At 36.4% G+C, this 22496-nt stretch overlaps 1 protein-coding gene across 3 annotated transcripts in view; it reads right to left on the bottom strand.

Moving 5' to 3' along the window:
- Nucleotides 1-22496, bottom strand: part of RABGAP1L (RAB GTPase activating protein 1 like) — a 783585-nt gene that overhangs the window by 586151 nt on the left and 174938 nt on the right. For all 3 annotated transcript variants that reach the window (XM_059936839.1, XM_059936821.1, XM_059936830.1), the window contains exons 4-7: nt 14482-14692; nt 11195-11369; nt 3864-4021; nt 2492-2602 (exon numbers count right to left, since the gene is read on the bottom strand). In XM_059936839.1, the coding sequence (XP_059792822.1) occupies nt 2492-2602; nt 3864-4021; nt 11195-11369; nt 14482-14692 (655 nt within the window). The remainder of the gene's footprint in view (nt 1-2491; nt 2603-3863; nt 4022-11194; nt 11370-14481; nt 14693-22496) is intronic.

The raw sequence follows: 22496 nt of genomic DNA, 5'->3' as shown, positions 1-22496 counted from the left end.
CAAAAACATAAACAACCCAATCTAAAAATGGATGGAAGACCTAAACAGACATTTCTCCAAAGAAGACATACACATTGCCAACAAACACATGAAAAGATGCTCAACATCACTAATCATTAGAGAAATGCCAGTCAAAACCACAATGAGGTATCACCTCACACTGGTCAGAATGGTCATCATCAAAAAATCTACAAACAATAAATGCTAGAGAGGGTGTGGAGAAAAAAGAACCCTCCTGCACTGTTGGTGGGAATGTAAATTGATACAGCCACTATGGAGAACAGCATGGAGGTTCCTTAAACTAAAAATAGAACTACCATATGACCCAGCAATCCCACTACTGGGCATATACCCTGAGAAAACCGTAATTCAAAAAGATACATGTACCACAATGTTCACTGCAGCACTATTTACAACAGCCAGGACATGGAAGCAACCTAAATGTCTACTGACAGATGAATGGATAAAGAAGATGTGGCACATATATACAATGGAATATTACTCAGCCATTAAAAGGAACGAAATTGAGTCATTTGTAGAGACGTGGATGGACCTAGAGACTGTCATAAGAGTGAAGTAAGTCAGAAAAACAAATACCATATGCTAACGCATATATATGGAATCTAAGAAAACGGTACTGATGAACCTAGTGGCAGGGCAGGAATAAAGATGCAGATGTATAGGACAGACTTGAGGACACAGCAGGGGAAGGGGAAGCTGGGACTAAGTGAGAGAGTATCATTGACATATATACATTACCAAATGTAAAATGGATGGCTAGTGGGAAGCTTCTGCATAGCACAGGGAGATCAGCTCGACGCTTTGTGACAACCTAGAGGGGTGGGATAGGGAGGGTGGGAGGGAGGCTCAAGAGGAAGGGGATATGGGGATATATGTATATATATATATAGCTGATTCACTTTGTTGTACAGCAGAAACTAACACAACATTGTAAAGCAATTATACTCCAATAAAGATGTAAAAAATAAATAAAAATAGTATAAAAACTAAAAAAGAAATAAAAATAAAAAGAGGGAAAGGGATGTATTCTTCAAAAATGTCCATGTTGATGGGACTTCCCTGGTGGCACAGTGGTTAAGAATCTGCCTGCCAATGCAGGGGACACAGGTTCGATCCGTGGTCTGGAAAGACCCCACATGCTGCGGAGCAACTAAGCCCGTGCACCACAACTACTAAGCCTGTACTCTAGAGCCCACAAGCCACAACTACTGAAGCCCGTGCACCTAGAGCTCGTGCTCCGCAACTAGAGAAGCCACCGCAATGAGAATCTCGCACACCACAACAAAGAGTAGTCCCTGCTCACCACAACTAGATAAAGCCCGCATGCAGCAACAAAGACCCAATGCAGCCAAAAATAATAAATAAATAAATTTATTTATTAAAAAAAAATGTCCATGTTTTAAAAGAGAGAGAAAGACTGTGGAAATCTTTCCAAATTAAAGAAACCTAAAGACATATGGCAGCTAAATGTAATACCTGACCCTAATGTAAATCCCAAATTGGATGGGGGGAAAGGATGGTATTGGGTTAACTGACAAAATTAGAGACGAATAGTAGGTTAGATAAAAAGTATCGTATGAAAGCTAAATTTACTGAGGTTGATACAAATAATGTGGTTAAATAAGAGATATTCGTATCCCTATTTTTAGGAAATATAGGTTTCCTAAGGAAGTAGATAGGGATAAAACACCATGATGTATGTAACTTACTCTTAAATTGTTTAGAAAAACAATCACGTGTGTGCGCGTGTGTGTCGTGGGGGAGGGAGGGAGAGAAAGACAGAGAGACAGAGAGAGAGAGAGAGCGAGAGAGAGAGAGAGATTGAGAAAGTGGGTGCAAAGCAAATGGGGTAAAGTGTTATTAATAAGTGATTCTGAGTAAAGAGCATGCAGGTGTTCTCTGTACTAGGTTTTTTTTTCTTTTTTTTAAACTCTTCTGTAAGTTTGAAATTACCTCTAAATAAAAAGATTAAAATATTGCTATGTCTACTGCTAACAAAAAAATTAAAATATAGCATAAATATATAAACGCATGCAGACACACGTGTGTGTATATATGTGCATGTGTGTTTATATATTTTAAAGATATATCTCTTAAAGATTCTGATATCTCAGTAACTAAATTGACTTTTTAATAATCAAAATGATTGAGAAGTTAAGGTATTTGTCCTATATGCAAATAAGGGAGAGACGGAAAAAGCCCAAATAGGGTAGAAGCAGTTATTACTGATAAAACAAAGCCATTTCATGTTTATTCCCCCCATCAATTGACATTTTCAATGAACCAGTTATATCTAACTTATTTAAGTGGGGAAAGCATTAGGTTTCTCATTCTCATTTTTAAATGGAGAAACTGAAGCATGGTGAAAAGCCACAGTAAGTAATACAGCTGAGATTCAATAGTAAGTCTCTTGAAACACAGTAACAATGTCAATACAAGTTTTGGTAGCATTTAGGAGCAAGCTGCTTACCTTTCAATAGCTAATTCTTTGTTAGAAAGTTGCTGCACTGTAATCACAACCTTCTTCTCTATTCCTTGTTTTAATTTGAAATAAAATTTATCTCTATCCTTAGGCACAGGACTGAAACATGCAAAAAGAACATGAATTAAAAATAATTAAAAACAATAAAAAAGATCTCTTTCAAGGTTAGAATGAGCCAACAAACTATTTAAGCAACAACACCCTTATTCTTAAGATATCCTAACTCTCATCTTGCCACAGAGTAACTACAAACTTTACAGTCAGCAAAACAGAGTGTTATTAATTTTTAAACTGGGTTTACAAGAGCCTTATAATTTATCCCTAACCGAGATTAAAAACAAAACTTTTTAAATGACATCATTTCAAATTTTAGTTTTTAAATTTTAACAAATTTAGGAACATGGTTTATTTAATTACTTTTAAGACTGTCACATTTCTGGTTTAGCTGGTTGCATGAATGCCTTTAACACAGTGAAACCCAAGGCAAAAATTGAGAAGAGCTTACTTTTAAACATCTAGAATATGAGATGACTGTGACAAATCCAAGTAAATATAAATAAAAGATGAACAAAGAGGTACAGATCAGGGCAAGTTAAATTCTAGCCTAGGCCAGACTGACAATTCTCAAGAATTAGTTCATTAAAACAATAAGTGTCTAAAAGAAACAAAACAAAAACAGTTAATTGTCTAAAATATAGGTTGCCTTATCTGAAAAGGAAAAATACCTTTAGCAACTTATTTGACCTAAGACTCAATTTCTGTATCTGTAAAAAACAGATAAAATACCTACCTAACAATTATGGTCAGAAACAAAGGCAAAGTAAAGGCGCATAACTGATCATTAAAGAGTATAACTGTTTCCTATTATCTGCCTATTTTTGAACTAAAGAAAAACATTCCAAATATACAGCAGAAGGAAATGGTTAATTAAATGATGGTCAAACCATACAACATACTACCGGTGACCATTAAAAATGATTTTAAGAATATTTTAATTGAAAAATTCTTATATCATGAAGTTAAAAGAAAAAACTATATATACATATACAACTGTATAAAAATACACTCTAGAAATCAAATATTAAAAGTGATTGTGGCTGACAAAACCATAGCTTTTTACTCTAATTTTATTATTTTACTAAATTTTCTACAATAAAAATCAGTATTTTAAAATATTAAGAAAATAATTTACATAAAATATCTGAAAAGCATGACAAAAGTGAACCATGCATTCACCAGTGAAATATTTCTTTATCATCCTAAAGCTTTATACCAACATTGTATATTCTGGAAACTTTAAATTAGCCAATTTTATATTTCAGACACAATACCAATTTTTAACCTTTCCAAACAACCTCACCTAAAGTTTCCTTTTCCATCATCTTCTTTTACCTCCAAGGAGACACTGAAGGTAAATACATCACTGTCAGGGGTAGGAATAACTGAGTCTTTAACATCAGATACTTGTCTAGAAGACCGTTTGAAAGCTGTACAGAAACTATACAAAATTCTGCTTACCTAAAAGAATAAAAATGGAAACAATATTAGACAAAGATTTAACTGCATTTTGATAAACTGCTTCCCTAATTCTTGAATCTATAATTTCCCATGGTCACAATGCTCTTTAGCAGATAAAGTAGATATAGTCTAAGCATACACACACACACACACACACACACACACACACACACAGAGTTTGTAATATATAGTGTGTATATATACACAGTATAAGCATATATACACACACACAGCTGACCCCTAAACAACATGGGTTTGAAATGCACGGGTCCCCTTATACGCAGATTTTTTTCAACAGTAAATACTACAGTGGTATACAAGCCACGGTTGGTTGAAGTGGCAGATGCGAACAGTGGATAAGGAGGAACCGCTAATATGGAGGGCCAACTATAAATTATACATGAATTTTTGACTGGGCAGAGGGTCAGCGCCCCTACCACACCCCACCCCCCAGCCCCAGCACACTGTTCAAGGGTCAACTGTACTTTGCTTCTTTCAATCTGGCATTTAAACACCAAAATAAAGACGTTTAATTTAAAGTCACAAAAGAAGCTGTATGTATGTACAGATGTTTCTATGACCCCTAAGATACTATAATGCAATGAATGAATCCTAAGATAATTACTAGAATGATACTGGCATCTAAACCTTCCCAATGAACACACACAAACAAGGTTTTAGCCCAAGGTGTCAATTTCTCTTTTCACTTCTCTCAGCTTCAGGGGCCTAGATCCTGAGGCATAGAATAAATACTGTTTTTTGCAAAAAGAAAACATGATTTAAAAATTTAAAGAGCACGATTTAAAGAGCTTCCAGTGTTGTTACTCAACGTTGTTGTTGTTGTATAAACGTGTCGCAGAATGAATGAATGAATCCTGAAATGTTCTTATCTAATTTATTAGTATTAAGCCACCCTGGTGACTTTATATACACACACATAAATATATGTATGTGTGTATATATATGGATGGCTTTTACTCCTCCCCTGAAGTGGAGAAGTACTCTACATCCCACACTCTTCCAGACGGTATTATCTTCCTTGGTTCCAAAAGAAGCATCATACCATCTCAAACTCGTCCGCTTCAAACACAAAAGACCTTCCAAATCTCTCAGGCCCCTCATGGGTTGAACAAATAAAAACAAGATGAAATAAGAAGGGTTTGAACAAAGGTCATATTTTCAAAATCTCACACTGGGAGGTACTAGTAAAGAAACTTCTCTGAATATTAAATCCTTCACTTTAGATAAAGTGAATTCAAATTATTCTTTGTATTAATCTAAGATGATAATATTTTATAATTTGCTTGAAATAAGAGCACTCTCATTAACAGTAGAATTTCTTCAAGTATGGGGGTCTTTCCTTAATATTCTATTTTTATTATATTCATACATTCTACCTTTTCTCACACACACATACTCTAATACATTCAATGGTCCTCAAACTTCCAATGGCCACACTTACATCTAGTAATCAATGACTACCCTAAACTGCCTTTCCAGTGCCAAATCAATAGTTTCCTAAATTAACTGACTTACACAGGTTAACTGTATAAGAATGCTGCCTGCCAGCCTAAAGTTCAACTTCAATCAATAGCATCATATTTGTATCACAGCATTTGTAAAATTTTTTAATATGTTAAAGTGTTATCTCATTATAATTTTATATAAATGAGTAAAAACAACAAAGCAGCAAAGAATTGATATTAATAAGAACTGTAGACCTCAAATCTTATACAATTAAGACAATGATAAGTTCACTCATTCATTCAACCAATACTTTTTGAGTGCCTTCTGTGTACTAAGTATTATTCTAGGAGAGAGGGATACAGCTGTGTACATGGAGCTTTCATTTCAGCACATGTAAGTTGAATGTGCTTGGGGTGAATGGGAGGAATCATTAGCTAAGGCAAAAACAGATATGTTCAGCCTCAACTGGACCCTTATTGGACTTAGCTCAATAATTTAAATGTTATAGAGGAAAACAGAATCAAAGAACATGCTAGAAATAAGTCACTGAAGATTATGCCTACAAGGTAAAGTGTAAACAGGGACTTTAAACTATTTTCAGTTCTTTGAGTACTCCCCACTTCCTAACTCCAAATAAAATGTGACGTCTCTTATTTACATTTTATGTGTATTTAAGAAAACATTTTTAAGCATATTTTTAAGAAAACATTATATGTGAAAATAGAATACCTGTACTTAGGTTTTGATACATTAGTAAAGTTAAACCCCAACCCTATTTATTATTTTTTCTTCTCTCCTATATTCTTCTATTTCATTTTCTTTGTATCAGAGCTGTCTGCAAGCCTACACATCAGGCCACACCAAAAAAAAGTCAAAGAACTTGGCGAATTCTAAAGTAGATGGGCAAGGCTCAGGAATTTCTTTTTAAAAAGGCTAAGCATATGGGGCTGAGCCAGAGTGGTAGAGAATGATGGGGGGAAAATCAGACTACACCTTTCTCTCTTCTTGGAGGAAGGACACAACAGTACATTAACAGCAATCAAACTGCATTTAATCCTGACCATGTCTTAGAAGTTGCTATTTCCAACAACAAGGTTAAAATCATTTGTGACTTCTAGAGTCTGTGAATAAGCTGGAATGATGATCCAAGAATTGGTAAGGTAGAGTAGCTTCAAAAACAATGATTATCAATGTCTATAGTTATTGGAACAAACTGGGTAACCAATTTCATCATGAAAAAATTTAAAACATAATACCATGGAAAACATTTCTATACATGTCACACTATTAAATACACACACACAAACACACACGCACACACAATAATCTAGAACAGGCATTTTCTTTGCAGAAGTCAAAAGGTTTATTGACAAATAATACAGTACAATTTTTCCCCAGAGGCAGCACCTACCTACAGAAAGCATTAGTTAAACACAAAACTATCTCTTGGAGTTGTTGTTGTTTTTGAAGAGGTGGGCAGGAGGACACATGTAAATATGTGGAAAGGAGATACACCAAAATCTTAATTCTGATGGAATTCTGAGTAACTTTTATTTTCTTTTGTATTTCAGTATTTTCCAAATTCTCAATTATGTATTACACATTAACAGTCCAAGAAATGCTATTAAATGAAATATTTACTTAAAATAAGTAATACAGGGGGACTTCTCTGGGGGTCCAGTGGTTAAGAATCCGCCTTCCAATGCAGGGGACGCAGGTTCGACCCCTGGTCAGGGAACTAAGATCCCACATGCAGAGGGGCAACTAAGCCCGTGCACCCTAGAGCCTGCACCACAACTAGACAGCCTGCATGCCGCAACTACTGAGCCCGCCTGTCGCAACTAGAGAGAAACCCGCGCGCCACAACAAACAGCCCACACACCACAACAAAAGATCCCGTGTGCCACAACTAAGACCCGACGCAGCCAAATAAATAAATAAATAAAATATTTTAAAATAAATTAATTAAAAATAAAGTAAAATAACATAGCAAATTCTTCTAAGATAAAGCCTTTTCACTAATATTAGTGAAAAAGGAGCAACTCTTTTAAGAACATTTATCAAGAAAATGTCCACCCAAAAAAAGTAAATGTAGAAAAGTCATCCTATAAAAGATACCCAGAAAAATATGTGTTAAAATTTTAAAAACAACTTGCTCAAATATATTACTAATTGAAAGGAGCTAAAACAAGTGGCAATCATACAAGAATTTTTTTAATTACAAAAATCAATTTATTTGAGAAAAACAATATAACTTCTAAATTAATTTCCAAAATAAGGCATTTTGCTAAAATACCATCTCAATAAATATAGTTTAGCAATAATATTTTCTCATACAAGGAATTAGGTTTTCTTTTATATAGTAGTGTACCAGCAACCCTAAGAAAAACCAATGCATTAAGAGTAAAGATGTTCCTAATGATACCCTTGGTATTATGAAATACCTCTGAATGCCTGTAACACCAGCTGATAACAACCTGCTTCTAGAACACAACACGGAGAATTGCTAGTAATGGTAAGTATGTCATAACATACAAACAAACAGCAAAATCTGTTTTGAAGAAAATGGTTACACTGAGTAGCAGAAATAAATTCTTAAAGAGAGTCGACTAATTATCTTTAAAAACAGTTTTGTGTAATATATTCATAAAGATGCAACAAGAATAGGTGCCTCTCTGGCTTTTTGCACTGTGCTTTCTGATACTCTGCCCTGTCTGTAATTCTTCAGCAGAACTCTAGCACATCATTCTCCCTGTACAAAGATCATCAGCATCAAGATACTTCTGGCTGGATTCCCCAACTCTTTTGCCATTAGATAATTGAGATCCACTCCAGCAGAGTCCCACAGGAGAACAGCCAGGGCAATAAGTCAAATGTGTCCTAACCCTTCTGTGGGAACCCCTAATCCTTGCGTCACAGGTTCAACAAAGCCATCACCCTCACTGGGCCTCCCCTCTACCACTGTTGGTGCCTGCTGCTTGTGGGATATTATGGTGAAATAAGAGCACATCACAGTGGTAACTGCTAGTGGCAGCCATGCTGCTAGTCCCTCTTGAGAAGATGTCTTCTTGCCTTTAACTGACAAACTTCTTCAAATCTCATCAGGGACTCTGCAAACAATGGAAAACAAATTAGTGCCACTGCTGCATGGTACGTATTTAAGCAATAAGAATGTCTGTCATCTGTTCCTGAGCTGTCTTTGCCAATTGTCTGTGTCCATTAAGAGGGACCCAAATACTAAGGACTAGTGTTGTCCCTTCACCACACAACAAGAAACCTCCAGGAACCAGATAACTAGACAAGCAGTAAATGAAACAAAAAGATGAGTAATTATTTTTTGAGGGGAGAGAGGACGATGTCAGACATTCTATAAAAGGCATGAGTAAAACCCAAAGGTTGCTGGAATGCAAGCTATATGAACGAGAAATCCCTTTATAAAGCTTAACTGAAAGGTAAAAATCCATATTTACTTTTTATAATAAAGCAACAGGAAAGCTGTGACTGAAAATTAAATGGGTCTTCAGAGTCATAAACTTCCTTAGGAAACCAGCTTTATCATCTATTCTCTCAGCCTTTGGATAAGGAAAGGGTAACCATAAAACCTGTCAGCCAAACCAGAGCACTTTTGAGAATAAAATGAAGTGCTTTAATAATATACTTGGACAACAGGCATAAACTAGGACTGCTCCAGGCAAAGAGGAGCATAAGGTCACTAGTCTAAATAAATACCATCTATGTTATGGAAATGTCATGAGTATCAAGTAAATGCTTAGCGCAGTGCCAGTCATAAGCCCTATATTTATACCGGGTTGTTACAGAAATGATCTCTCATAATAAAGTCCAATAAAAACTGTCATTTATTTCTCCTTCAAACAATGAATTTTACCACCAATGTCCCAGAATGTAACACTCTGAAAAATTTACTCAAAAAAATTAAATAATAAATGGACATCACTTTATCACAACCTGCAATGTACCAAATATCCTCTCCAGAAATACAATTAATACTATTTAATACTATATCCAAAATGGTCAGGCCGAGAATTCCCCCCCAGTTTTATCCACTGCTTACCCACTGTTAAAGCTCTCAAAAATGACAAATATTTCCCCCCCCTTAAACAAGTGGATGCTATAATCCAAAAAGAGAGTTTCATACCATCACAGTTATGAAAAATGCTTGCAACCAGGTGCCTTTCAATTTCCTTCTACAGCAGTGTTTCTGCCTCTCCAAGCAGCAGATTCTCCAATTCTTCAAAGTTCTCTTTCTTACTGTTGAGCACCAATTATCCAGAATCCACACAGGTATGTTAAATGATGGTTGCCAACATGAAATGCCAGGACTCTACCATCTGCTTCCCCACCTCTGTAGTGGAGTTGTAAGGATCAGAAATAGACCCCCCCAGTTTACAAACACACACACACATTCTTTCAACATATTTATATTCACTGCCTGCTATGTGCCAGGCATACTTGTACTCATTCACTCTACCTATCACACACTTGGCCAAGTAGTCAGTATCGGTATATGTATAGGTATTACGTATGTGTGTGTAGTTATATATACATACACACATTGGGATGAAATAGATTCAGAACTATATAAAAAACAAACAAAAAGAAACAAATTTGAACTTCTTACACAGGCAAGGTTCTGACAGAGGACTTCTATGTCTGTACATGTTCATTTTAGTGTAAAAAAAATTAATCACCAGGGCATAACAACTGACATACCCCTCACGCTTAGTATCAGACACACAGAAATCTACATTTCTATGAGTTCCCATGTTGTGGCCAGAAATAAACTCTCAGAACTCCTGTTAATACAATGGTTTATTTATGTTTCATAGTAAAGAGAAAATAGAACAACTGCTACTTTCAGCATTTTCTGCTGACAATTTATATTTCCAAAAGCAAACACACCGGAGACCTTGCCCACCCAAATCCATTTATTAATGCCTTTGAAATGGTTGTATAAGTACTAAAGTTCTAAAAGTGCAAATTATTTTTAATTTGGGGAGAAATCAATAGATACAGAAAAGAAGGCAATTTCTCCATGTATGTAACAGCCATTTGATTCTGAGTCTAAGAATAAACTACCATTTAATAATTGGTAAGAGGAACTCACTGGCATCTTCAAAGGACTACAGGTTGACAACCCTGCTGTATGGGAGCATTTGTATTTATAACTAATACCAGTTCTATAGAGCAAAAGCCAGCCTCTGAGTGAATGCACATAATAAATGATCACCAGTGAAAATCACAGACATCTATGAAACAATCTTACTGCAGTATCTAAGTGAAAGGCCCAGCAGAGAAACAGGGATTGTTACAGACATTTTTTAAAGTCACATAGACCAACCAACTTAGGAAAAACAATAAAAGAGGGGCAAAAAATATTCTTCCTTTCTAAGTCCGAGCAATTACTACCATGGTGGGGTGGGAGGACAGCTTATCAAGGGGGATTTTTCTGTTACATATGTTAAACTGAGAGTACCACTTTAGTGCACAGAGTTATCAGATTTAGCTTTCCCTATGATGCAGCTCTATGCCATTATAAATATTAACTTTCTCTTCAGAAAGATATTCCAAATTTATGTAATATGGTATATGGTCGTATATACTAAATTATATGACAGTGAAATTAGAGTTTGAAAATATTACCCTAATTCACCTCAATAGCGAATTGCTACAACATATTATACTTACTGCCTCTTTAATTTCACAGGAGAAAACATGTATCTGGAATTCTTCTGAACCATGGGAACTCTCTGTAAATGCAAAGCAATTGCTCTCTACTGTCCCATCATGTCCACGTGCACAGAATAACACCTTATAAATTGGAAAAGATGCTATCTCCATGTTGTTGGATTGGTCTATGATTCTGCAGAACAGTGATGAAAAATGGGATAAAATATTAACTATCAAAGAACAAAGGCAAACAGTTTTACTATGCCAATAACATACAAAATAATTATCTTAAAATCACAAAAATAAACTGGTACTAATAAAGCAAGAAAACAATTATCTTCATATTTTTGCTATACACACACACAAACACACAAATTCTTCACCTTCTTTTGACAATTACTTCATTTTTGTGTCCTATGATCGAATTCATTTACTTTCAAAGCCAAGTATACACTGCCTGGTAAAATCGATGTCACGCATCCCTAAATGCTAGTCTTGTTCTGTTATGGCAAGAGGAATGCCAGTAAAAAATAGCACAGACCATCTCTGGAGAGTTCATTTCTATTTAAAGCAGCACCTGTAAGTTTATCCAAGTCCAGGTCATTCATCGTTCAACAAAGACTTCTCTTACCCTAAAGAAGGTCAGAGTGGTTCCAAAGATAAACTTAACAATGGAATTTAAGAGGTAAAAGGAGTTTGTGGAACTTAGGAGCAAATATTTCTCTGACTTTCCCTGTACAAATCCTAAGCCCTAGTTTGATCCAAAACCTCAAGACCACCTCAGGATCTCAAATTGTAGAACTGAGGAGGACCTACTCGGAATAGAGAGGCAAATCAAAACACTAAGTCTTTGTTAAGGTATGTTTGGCACTTTGAAACTCAATAGATACAAATATCAAAATGCCTTTTACTGTTAAGAGATATCATACAAACAATATACCTACAAAACGCTTTCCTGAAAAAGTCAAAGCATTTTTATCAAAACCTTGTAAATTTATATTGCTATTAGTTTGGTACTTAGAACTTTTCTCACATTCTAAACTTCAGAGAATGAGGCAAATCAGAAAAGGGTTTGGAAAAGATTAAAACAGTCTTCAGAGAATAGTATAGGTTCAAGACACATTCAACCTAATTTCCCAGACCTGGTTCATTTATTTGTTCATTCAGCAAATATTTACTAAAAACCTGCTATGGACTGATACTGCTGTAGACAGTACTATCAGACAGAAGCTGTAGCAGGAAAAAATACCAATAACCTGCCCCCATGGAACTTATATTCTAGTGAGGAAGATAGACAATAAACAAATAAGCAAATAAATATATAATATCAAGTCAAAGAAAAGTTCTATGAAGGAAAAAAGGCCCAGTAAAAAGAAAGAGGGATAGTTATGATATGATCAAAGGAGGCTTCTTTTGACAATCTGGCAGTTTCTTACAAAACTAAATATACCCATACATACTATATGATCTAGCAATTACACTCCTTGGTGTTTATTCAAATGAGTTAAAAAATTACGTCTACACAAAACCCCACACACAGATGCTTACAGAAGCTTTATTCATAATCGCCAAAACCTGGATGCAATCAGAATGTCCTTCCATAGGCAAATGGAAAAATAAACTGTGGTATACCCAGACAATAGCATATTATTCAGCACTAAAAAGAAATGAGCTATCAAGCCACAAAAAGACATGAAGGAACCTTAAATGCCTATTATTAAGTAGAAGAAGCCAATCTGAAAGGGCTACTTATTACATGATTCCAACTATATAATTTACTGGAAAAGGCAAAACTACGGAGACAGAAAAAGATCAGTGGTTGCCAGCGGTTGCAGGGAGGGACAGATGATCAGGCAGAAGGCAGGAATTTTCGAACAGTGAAAGTACTCTGTATGATACTCTAATGGTGCATACATGTCATTATATATTTGTCCAAACCCATAGAATGTACAACACCAAGAGTGAACCCTAAGGTAAACTATGGACTTTGGAAAATTATGTCAATGTAGGTTCATCAACTGTAACAAATGTGGGGACTTCCCTGGTGGTCCAGTGGTTAAGAATCCACCTTCCAATGCAGGGGACATGGGTTCGATCCCTGGTCCAGGAACTAAGATCCCACATGCCGCAGGGCAACTAAGCCAGCGCGCTGCAACTACAAAGCCCACGCACTCTGGAGTCCGTGCACCACAACTAGAGAGCCCGCGCGCCACAACAAAGAGCCCGCACGCCGCAACGAAAGATCCCGTGTGCCACAACTAAGACCCAACGCAGCCAAAAATAAATAAATAAATAAATAATTTAAAAATAAATTAAAAATTGTAACAAATGTACCACGTGGAAGAGGATGTTGATGGTGAGAGGTGTGTTTGGGGGAGGTGGGGGGGGTGCCCATCTGGAAGATGGGAAATCTCTGTACTTTGTGCTCAATTTTGCTGTGAACCTAAATGTGATCTAAAAAATAAACCCTGTTAAGAAAAACAGGGAGGAAGAAAAAGAAGGCTTCTTTTGATAAAAAGGTTTCTTGAGGTGAAACCGGAGAGAAGTGAAAAAGCCACTGGAAAACCAAGGAAAGCTTGTTTAGGCAAAGTAAAGAGACTATACAAAAGCCCTGAGGTAGGAATCCTGACTGATAGGCCCTGTGGCAGGATTCATGACTGCGTCTGAGAAACAGCAAAGAGGCTACTATGACTGGAATGTAGCAAATGAATGAAGTGAATGAATGAATGAAGTAAATGTAGTGAAAGAAGTGAGCGAGCAAAGGAGGGAGGGAAGAGAGGGGAGAAGGGCAGAAGATCAGGTCAAAGCAGATCATCAGGGCCAGACATGGTAAGAATTTCAAATATAATCACAAGTGTGATTGGAGGCTACTGGAGGGCTGAATGTAGGAAAATAACAGTTATCTGATTTACATTTAAAGAAATTCAAGGTTCAGATGACATTAAATATTATTCCTAGTGAAGCATGTGAGAAAAAGCCATTTTGCTTCTTTCCAGTCTGACATAAAGAGCTTGAAATCAAGGGATCACTCTAGTTTTTTGAACCACTGTTACGTGACAAGGTGAAACACAAATCATAGGTATTTTTACAGTTATAGTTGCATTTATAGTATTCTAAGCAAATTTTACAAATGCCCCTGGCAAATAAGGAATACAGTCTAAACCTAAACATGTTTACTTTGCATGGCTACAGAGTAAAAGTAAATTCAGAGTAAGTCCAAGGCCTCACTTATGATAAAATATCATCACCACTACCCAAAAAAACTTCACACATGTCTAAGGGGGTAATAAAGGATTAGAGCTTACCTCACAGAACCCTCCGGAACATTTGGCACATACAGAGTAACAGGAAAGGGGTGCTGACTGGAAGATTTCATAGTTGCCATTGCCCGTAAAGCCTCCACTTCATTACGTGGGGAAGAAACCTTCATACATCCTAAGTAGGTCAGTTTGTTAAATAAAACACTATCTTCTTCAGGTATTCCACTTGGAGAAGATGGTCTGGGTGTAGAAATTTCTGAAGAAAAAAAAAAAAGAAACACTCAAAAGTTAATATAAAACTTCACAGTATAATTTCACCTATTGCCCAAAAACAAATGAAAAATTGCAAATAAAATTTAGGTCTCCCTGTGTTTTCATTTCTTTTAATGTTTATCCTACATCTTAACTTAGAGTTCTGGAATTGGCCATTTTGTACTTCAGATCTCTCAAAGTATTATCTTACTTAGCTATAACTTCTTTAGAGGAAAAGAAAAAAAAATTTTAAGCTTTGTATTTTAAAAAATCAAAAATACGGAGTTCAAATGATATAAAACAATAAAGAGAAAAGACTACACTAAAGACAGTGTGAATTATCCTAAAACTAATGAGAATTAAACAAAACTAAAATCAGTTAAAAGTGTCTCTGGTAAAGATCCTGCATAGCACCAAATTTATTAATCACCCTAAATTCCTCAGCAAAAGTCAACAATGTTAAAATGTTCCATCTCATACTAATACCAACAAAAGTCAAGCTCCTTATTTTTCTCCTTCCTAGCTTGTTGGCTTCTACAAACTATGTAAGTATTTCAATGAAAAATTTTTCCTCAAAATAATTATTTTGATAAATTATCCTATGATTGCTTCCCCCAATTCTTTAAAAAAAAAAAATCCACTTTAATTCTAAGCACAGCATGCATGTAGCAAAGTCCCAACTGTGGTTAGAGAGTATATATCTGCATACATCAGGTAGTATAAAGCTTCCCCTCTGCCACTCTCCCCATCCCCACCTAAAAACCCACCTTCAGCTAGTCTCCAACTCTTCCTACTACCCACATCCATGCTGTACAAAATTAAGCAGCCTGTCTCACCCAAACTAGATCCTGGTGGCATGCTCTAATTCTCATTACCAGGATTACACTTTCAGGATATTAATAAATAATTCACAAAAGCCATCCCCAACCTCCCCACTCCAGCTCCCAAATACTATACTAAATCACGCACCCTTCACCACTTTTTTTCTATTGAAAAGCTATGCTTTGGTGACTGATGAACACGGTAGATCAAGTAGTTCAAATGGTCTAACGTATGTGTAACTGGAATCCTACAAAAGAGGAAAGGGTGGGGAAAAAGCTTTCTGAAGAAATAAATGTTTTACAAAATCTGTGTAGCTCACAGATTCATGAAACTCTGTATACCCCAAATACAAAAACAATACATAAATGGATCCAAAAAAGACAGATGACAAAATTGTAGACAAAACCATTAAAATAACTATTATAAATATGATAGAGGAATTAAAGAAAAACACCTAACAAAAGAAGGAGAAAAATGGAAGACAGAAAAAAAAGAACCAAAAGAAATTCTAGAGCTAAAAAATGCAAGATCTGAAATGAAATATTCCCTGGGTGGATATAACAACTACTTCTAATTTGCATAAGAAAACAAGAATATTAAAGAAGATCCTTGGGATAAAGGAAAATGATACTAGAGGGAAACTGAAGAGCACCAAAAGTTATTAGTATGAGGGAACGACTTTTTCCTTGCTGTTTAATTTCTTTAAAATACAACAGACTGCTGGTCATCCCCATTTGGAAATCTTATTAATCAGTATGTCCAAAATTGAATTCATTAGATGTCCACTCAACTATTCATGCCTTGAGTAACTCTTGAATCCATCCCACTTTTCTTTGGCCCCATAGTCATTACCCAAATTACTACAGCAGTAACCTCCAGTCTTTCTTTCCTCCAATTTATTCTCCACACTGCAGCCACCAAGATCTTCCATAAAGATGAAAGAAAGAGGGACTTCCCTGGTGGCACAGTGGTTAAGAATCTGCCTGCCAATGCAGGGGACACGGGTCCAAGCCCTGGTCTGGGAAGATCCCACATGCCATGGAGCAACTAAGCCTGTGCACCACAACTACTGAGCCTGTGCTCTAGCGTCCACAAGCTACAACTACTGAGCCTGCATGCCACAACTACTGAACCCCACAGGCCTAGAGCCTGTGCTCCAAAACAAGAGAAGCCACCGCCATGAGAAGCCAGTGCACCAAAACGAAGAGTAGCCCCTGCTCGCTGCAACTAGAGAAAGTCTGCGTGCAGCAACGAAGACCCAACACAGCCAAAAAATTAATTTATTTATTTATAAAAATAAATGACTAAGTAAAATAAAATGCCAAAAAAAAAGATGAAAGAAAAAGAGGGAGGGAAGGAGGGAGGGAGGAAATAAATAGATATACCATGCAAACACTAATTATAAGAAAATCAGAATGGCTATATCAGAAAAATCAGACTTAAAAACAACAAATAGTAACAGGAGAAAAAGAGACATTTCACAATGATAAAAGGGTCAATTTATAAGGAAAACATAATTTAAAAAGTGGCTATGCCCCTAATACCAGAGCTTCAAAATACTAGAAGCAAAAACTAGCAGAACTGAAGATCCTCAAACTGAACCAGTCAAATTGAAGTAACAAGTCTGCTATAGCTTCTATGTATTAACTGAAAACACTAGGCAGAATATAAAAAGTAACTACCTTAGGATTGTTTTTGTTGTTGTTGTTGTTTTTAGTTTTTTTAAATTTATTTTATTTTATTTATTTTTGGCTGCATTGGGTCTTTGTTGCTGTGCGCAGGTTTTCTCTAGCTGCAGCGAGCGGGGGCTACTCTTCATTGTGGTGCACTGGCTTCTCATGGCGGTGGCTTCTCTTGTTGCGGAGCACAGGCTCTAGGCGTGTGGGCTTCAGCTGTTGTGGCTCGCAGACTCAGTAGCTGTGGCTCACAGGCTCTAGAGCACAGGCTCAGTAGTTGTGGTGCACGGGCTTAGTTGCTCCGTGGCATGTGGGATCTTCCAGGACCAGGGCTCGAACCCGTGTCCCCTGCATTGGCAGGCAGATTCTTAACCACTGCGCCACCAGGGAAGCCCAGGATTGTTTTTTTTTAAAAAGCAAATAACAACAGACAGATTGGAGAGAGGTCAAAACTTGAAGAACTACCAGTATAGTATTGAATTCCCTTTTACATTTTTTCATCCTTTATATCCCACATTTGACCTAAGGGCAGCCCAAGTTGCAGAACTGTGCAGTGAGCAACAAAACGTGAGAAAAATCCAATTTTTCTGGCCAAAGGACAGGAAAAAAGAGTCCCTGTAAACCAGAGAACGTTTGGGGAATTATAACTTATTTTTTTTCTCTCTCTCTTTTTTCTCTCCCAGTTCTACCACAAGGCCAGCCCCAGTGTCGGAGCTGCACCACTATGTGGGAAGTGGGGCTGGGGGGAAAGGATGGAGTGCCATAGCATATGCAACTCGAAGAAAAGGAACCTCTCAGTGGTTAGAACACCCAAACAAAGGGGCTTGGCTCTTGTGGTTCAAAAAGGAAAAGGAAACCTCTGCTATTTTTTTTCTTTCTTTTCTCTCACCACTCTGTCCTGAAGTGAGAAACCTGTCTTTCTACGCAAGAGAAGAAGGAAAATGGGCCCCAAGAAGCCAGAGAGTATGGGGGAAATCCTGAGGAGGAGAGTTGGAGAAGGTAATCCCCTAATTTTGTGTATAAACTAACACAAGTCTTGGGTTCACCACCATGCTATACGTGTGTGGAACAGATCAAAGAAGCATAGCAAAGGTTTTGGAATTGACTGACTTTGGAACCAGAAAGCAAGAGAGAACTTGCAGTCTGGATGTAACCAAGTGGACTGCCTGCTAAAATAAAACAAAATCAACATTCTTCAGAGGATTTTTTCTGGAAACAGAATCTCAAAACGTAAGTTTCAGAAAGTCTGGAAAACAATTCAGTTACTCAACTAACAAAAAAAACAAAAACAAAAAACAAAAATAGAAAAAGGTGACAAATTGTCAAGGGAAAAGCAATCAACAGATACCAATCCCAAAATGATGCAGTTGCTGGAATTATCAAAGACTTTAAAATTGGTATTATAACCATGATCTATGACATAAAGGTGAACAAACCTGGAATGAGTGAAAATATTAAAATCCGCAGCAGAAGAACAGAAAATATAAAAGGTAAATTTAAGACCAGAAAAATAGAATATCTAAAATTAAAAATTCACTGGATGGGCTCAAAAGAAAGGAGATAACAGAATAGTGAGCCAGTAAACTGGAATACAGATCAACAGAAATTTTCTAAGCTAAAGAAGGGAGAAAAAAAAAAGATTGGAAAACAATGAAAAGAGCCTTAGGAATTGCAGGACAATATGAAAACATCTAATAGTTTTGTTGTCTGAGTCACGGGAAAAGAAAAAAGACTACCCACAAAAAAATTTTCTAAAAAATGCCTGAAAACTTCCTAAATTTCATAAAAGATATAAATTTACAGATTCAAGAATCTCCGTGGACACCAACAAAGATAAATTCAAAGGAAACCACACCCATATAATCAAACTGCTGGAAAACAAAAATATTGAAAAAAATATCGAAAGTAGACAAACATCATGTTACAGATAAGGGAACAATAAGTGATTCAAATGACTGCAGATTTCTCATCAGAAACGATAGAGAAGAGACGACAGCAGGACAACATCTTTAGAGTATTCAAAGAACATTGCTCCATAGAAATCCAGGGGTTAGGTATGTCAATGGAGGTAAAGGGCCTACACCCTGCCCCATGCCCTTTGCTTTTTTTTTTTTTTGGCCGAGCCACACGCTATGCGGGACCTTGGTTCCCTGACCAGGGATCAAACCGTGCCCCCCTGCAGTGGAAGCACGGAGTCTTAACCACTGGACCACCAGGGAAGTCCCCCCCATGCCCATTTTAAGTGATATGTTATAATTACTGGGTTTTGACCTAAAACTGTATGTAATTTTATTCTGAGGTTCAAGATTTCCAAAACTATTGATGATGACAAACATTTTATTTGGTACTTACTTTGTGCCAGGCATTTTACAAAATACTTTATATGGATGGTATCATTTAAACTTCTAAATCCCTATGAAACGGGTTCTATTTTATCTCTATTTTACAGATGAGATAACTGATCATTAGAGAAGCTGAATAACTTGCCCAAGACGCAGACAGAGCCTGGATTCAAATCTAGGTCTGAACTCCAGATATCATGTCTTAGCCTCTATGAAAGGTCTAAAATAGAATGAATTAAAATCAAAATGAAGTTTATTCTGCCCTTAATTATAGAGTACCAGCTCTTCAAGGGAAGGAACTGTTCTATCCTCTTTTTATTCCCAGCACTTATAACAAGTGTCTAAAAGACTAGACACTCAATATATGCCAAATGAATTAATCAGTAAATAAATGAAATTTTTTAGAGCTAGTGGTCCTTTTAGCAACCAATTAATGGCAAACACACATCATCTCTGGGTACCACCTAGATCCTATCTCATCCACAACTAAATGTATCATAACTGCAGCCTTCATGTAGACAAAACTCAGGACTAGTGGAAATCTGAAGTTAAGCAGGCAAATAGCAAAATATTTTTAGCAAGGCAACACTTTTAGATCTCGTAAAATCACACATCGATGTAAGAAATTCATATCCTCCTAAATATAAATTCAGTCCTATTCAAGTCATACTTTTCAATTCTATCATCCCTTCCTTAGCAGAAAGATGCAAAGAATAACAAAGAGCATGAGAGAGAAGACTCATCTATGTATCCACACAGTATTTTAGTACATTACAGTAAATTAGCAGATTCCCTGTAGAGGTGAATCCAAGTAGCCAGGACATACGATCACCAGATGACAAAAACCAACGAGTTATCATGATGTTTAAACAAAAGTCCTTATCTATCTGATTTTATCATTGGCAAATTACATATCTTTAATATTCACTTTAGTCCATTTAAATCTAGATACTTTCCAGATAGTTCCTTACCTTTGAAGTTATGTGTCATTTTAATCGACCACAACAATTCTGTTAACAAAAACTGCAACTATGAAGAGGCAGCTGAAATGTCTTGTCATAGTTCTTTCAGGCTGCTATGTAACAAAATACCACATGGGTGGCTTATAAACAACAGACATTTATTTCTCACAGCTCTGGATGCTAGGAAGTCCAAGGCTGAGGCTCTGGCAGATTTGGTGTCTCATGAGCGCTCACTTTCTAGGCATCTTTTCACTATGTCCTCACACTGCAGAAGGCACAAGCTAGCTCTCTGGAGTCTGTTTTCGAAGGACATAATCCCAATTATGAGGGCTTTGCCCTCATGACCTAATCGCCTCCCAAAGGCCCGATGTCCTAATACCATCACCTTGGGGGCTAGGATTTCAATATATTAATTTTGGGGAGAACACAAAACATATGTCTTTTCATTGAAAATGAAAAGAAACAATATATAACTAGAAAAGAATGCTTTTTAAAAACTTACTTGTAAAGCAAAGGAAATTCTTATCCACTGAGATCTTCAGGGAAAGATACATTTTTTTTAATGTATTTAATATAATGGGTGTTGAAAACACAAAAGTACATTATACATGGTCCCTATCAAATATGCTCAGAAATAAGAATATTATCTAGGCCATTGCAAAGGACAACTGATTCCATCAACCCATCAGAGCTATCAATACATGAGAAGATAAAGGTATTTCTTTCTTTTGATTAATCTATTAACCAAAAAGATAACTACAGGAATGTTGATGTCAGTATGCTTTGGGTTTGGGGGAAGGCTAGGGATTTAAGAAATTCAAAAGATAAAGAAAAGCACAATGAAAAATATAATCTCTCATGTTCCCTCAATCAAGAACTACAAAAATTAATATTTTGTAAGGCTTATTTCCAATCTTGTGTGTACACACACACACACACACACACATATAAAGTCCCCTTGAACTTAAATCTAGCCATGAATATGAATATACACTGAAACCTATGAGTCTTTATAATGAATCATTAAACTAGGGGCACTTTTGGGGACCCCCAACACATGGCAAATATCTTCTCTGAGCTTCATTTAGCCATATTTATTATGGTACTTTTCTCCTTCAGATTTAAGCTTTTATGTATTAAAATGCAAGTAGCTTTTCCTTTATGATTTAGCTTTTCCTACCCTGACAATCACAAAAATATTCTCATTATTTTCTTCTTAAAGGTTCATTTTTCCCATTTAAATATTTGATTCACTAGGAATAAATTTGGGGTACAGTGTAAGGTAGGGCTACCGTGTTTCCACTGTGTAGCACTTTGGCCTATATCTACACTTACCCTATACGAACATTCAGAAATGGACCATGAGTGCCTTAAATCAATCAGGATGATCTCATCTCCTCTGTCAGAATGACTTATTGAGGAGTTTGAATATAACCAAGGCTTACACATATCGGTTCTTATCACTCCCCTGACTACTAGAAAATGGTTCAGTTGGTCCAATCAGAGTAAAACTCACAACTTTTGTTCAATGGGTAAAAGATCAGAGCCTTTCTCTCGGCCACCAGACATGAACAAATCACCTAGCCTAACTTATCAATTTCTGCAGCTACCTACTTTGTGACCACAAAGGAAACCAGTTAAGGAGAAAGATGACATGGAGAAGATCAAAGCTGAGTAGTTTACAAAGAAATACTACCAGAGCCCAGATCAAACCACACCTCCAGTGTTTAAACCAGCTGAAGTAGGGGTTGGGTTGGGTTTGGTTTGGCTTTTCTTGCATCCAAAACCATTTTGACTTACAAGCTGGTATTCCTACTATAAATCCTACTCATTCATGCACGTACATATTATTTATTACACTGTAATAAATACTTTTACAGTATTATTACACTGATGGAGTTGATATGCTATTTTACTTAGAATTTTCACAAATTGTAATTTGAAATAACTGTAGTCAAACTGAGTAAGAAGTCACACTATATGAAAGAATGTGTCCATTACACTGT

This window comes from Balaenoptera ricei, chromosome 1 (genome assembly GCF_028023285.1).
Source record: "Balaenoptera ricei isolate mBalRic1 chromosome 1, mBalRic1.hap2, whole genome shotgun sequence".
NCBI lineage: Eukaryota > Metazoa > Chordata > Mammalia > Artiodactyla > Balaenopteridae > Balaenoptera > Balaenoptera ricei.
The sequence above is the reverse complement of the archived record's forward strand: the minus strand, read 5'-3'. Positions and strand labels throughout refer to the sequence as shown.